The 2134-nt window shown below is 40.4% G+C and overlaps 1 protein-coding gene across 1 annotated transcript; it reads right to left on the bottom strand.

The window, feature by feature from the left end:
• Positions 1 to 1309: 1309 nt before the first annotated feature.
• Positions 1310 to 1924, bottom strand: LOC143022618 (uncharacterized). Its single transcript, XM_076180917.1, has one exon. It carries the CDS (start codon positions 1922 to 1924, stop codon positions 1310 to 1312), a length of 615 nt encoding a protein of 204 aa, XP_076037032.1.
• Between the last annotated feature and the right edge of the window lie 210 nt (positions 1925 to 2134).

The raw sequence follows: 2134 nt of genomic DNA, 5'->3' as shown, positions 1-2134 counted from the left end.
TGTTGTAGCTGTTACTTGTCGTTGTTGTCATTGCTATCGTTGTCTTTGTTTTCGTTGTTGTCATTGTTGTTGTCATCATTATTGTCATTTTTCGTTGGTGTCGTTGTTGTCGTTGTCGTTGTTGTCAATATCGTTGTTGTTAATGCCATTGTTGTCGCTGTCGTTGTTGTCGTTGTTATCGTTATTGTCACTGCGTTGTTGTCGTTTTTGTAATTTTCGTCATTGTTGTCGTTGTCGTCGTTATCATTGTCGTCGTTGTTGTTGTTGTTGTTGTCGTTGTTGTCATTGTCTTTGTTGTAATTGTCATTGTTGTCATTGTCGTTGTCGTTGTTGCCATTGTTGTTGTTGTCGCTGTTGTCATTTTTGTTGTTGTCATGGTCGTTCTCTTTGTTGCCATTGTTGTTGTTGTTGCCATTGTTGTCGTTGTAGTTGTTATTGTTGTCGTTTTCATTGTTGTTGTTGGCACACACCCAAGCACACACACACACACAGAGAAAAAACATGAGGACACGCACTTCTCCCTTCCCAGTTCTTTGATCCATTGGTGCTAATGACCCGTTCTCTCCTATTCTGTCCCATACTACCAAAATGTCTCCTGTCAATTCCATCTTCTCCTTTTCATGGTCTGAGCAATGCTGCTCTCAAATCACCTCTTTCTCTTCTTTCTTTCTTTGATGATAGGTCCAGTGCTTTCAGTCTCCTTTAATCGATTAAGTCGATAATATGAACAAATTAAAACTACTTATTAAGAATGTGAAATATGTTTAAGTTGTTTTGGTGTACAACGAAATATTTAAATAGAAATTTTTCTTTTGATTTTCGTGAGTTTGGTCGATTATTCAAGTTGTCGCCAGGTGATTTTATTCAGCTGAGGGAAACCCCCCAAAGGGTTGATATTTGAAGTTAAATCTTTAATAAACAAGGCGTCAAAGCCTTTCAAGTTTCTATGTGTGGACATCGTATTATGAAATATATTCTTACTATTTTCTTTATTAATTTTTTTCCTGTTTTCAATTATATTTTACTTTATTTCACTTCAAGCGGGTTTTGGACAGGGAGCGGTTTTAGCCGATCTTATATGGTCCGATCTTGATAAAGTTGCTTTTCATACAAAATTCAAATTCCATCATTCCAATGTATATAAAGCTTCTATAGATCCAAGCTTATTAAAAATATTTTTTATCAATTCTCATGGTCCAGAGTGAACAAAATTGCGTATCAACGATGATGTCAGTAAAGATGTTAAATCATCACGCAATTCAGAGTAATCCAAAGATGATTTTCTTAATGATTTTGATATTTAAACAACTCAAATTTTGAGTGCACAAAACTGTTCAGTGACGATGTCCAAGAGGATGTTGAAACGAACATCACGAAGTATTTGGACAAGTTCATCTACTGAAATTCGATCCTCAGGCTTGTAAGTCATTGTGCTTGCGATAAGAGAAGAAATTTCCTGATTTCGATCTTCTTGGGCGATAAGAGAAGCCAACAGATAACCGATCGAGAACACATCACTTCCGGAAGAAGTTCCTCGTCCCTTGAAAAGCTCGGGAGCAATGTGAGGAAAAGTGATGTGCCCGGTTCTGTTCTTGCTGTAGACGCCCTTGCCGATGGGAACAGCGCTTCCGAAGTCAATTAGCGTTGCGTCCCAAAGGTCGCAGTTCCTCTTGACGACAATGTTATCTTCTTTTAAGTCGTTATGAGTCCAGCCACGATGATGAATCAGGCGAACGCTCTCTGCTACTTGATAAACGATGTCGACAGCCTCATATTTGGAGAGCTGTCGTCGCTGAATCAACTTGTAAAGAGAGCGTCCGCCACAGCTGGTGATAAGGGTTACTGGGTTTCTGCCTACGCCGAAGAGATTCGGGACACGAGGAACTCCTGACAACGCTGCCAGAGCCTCGGCCTCGCGAACCATGGCGGGCAGAAACCTTCTCTTCTTGAAAACTTTGGCGACCGCTCGCCTGTCCCCCGCTTGAAGGAGGTACACCTTGGCGAAGGATCCTTCGCCGTGACGTCGGCCGATCCTTAGAAGTCACTTGAGGACTTCGGTCTCAATCCAAGTAAGTTCACGTTGCTTCTCCATTATCGTACCAAAGAAAAGAAATTCCCAATTCTTAATAATATT

This window comes from Oratosquilla oratoria, unplaced genomic scaffold (genome assembly GCF_046742065.1).
Source record: "Oratosquilla oratoria isolate Oo_2021 unplaced genomic scaffold, ASM4674206v1 SCAFFOLD127, whole genome shotgun sequence".
In the NCBI taxonomy this organism is placed as follows: domain Eukaryota; kingdom Metazoa; phylum Arthropoda; class Malacostraca; order Stomatopoda; family Squillidae; genus Oratosquilla; species Oratosquilla oratoria.
The sequence above is the reverse complement of the archived record's forward strand: the minus strand, read 5'-3'. Positions and strand labels throughout refer to the sequence as shown.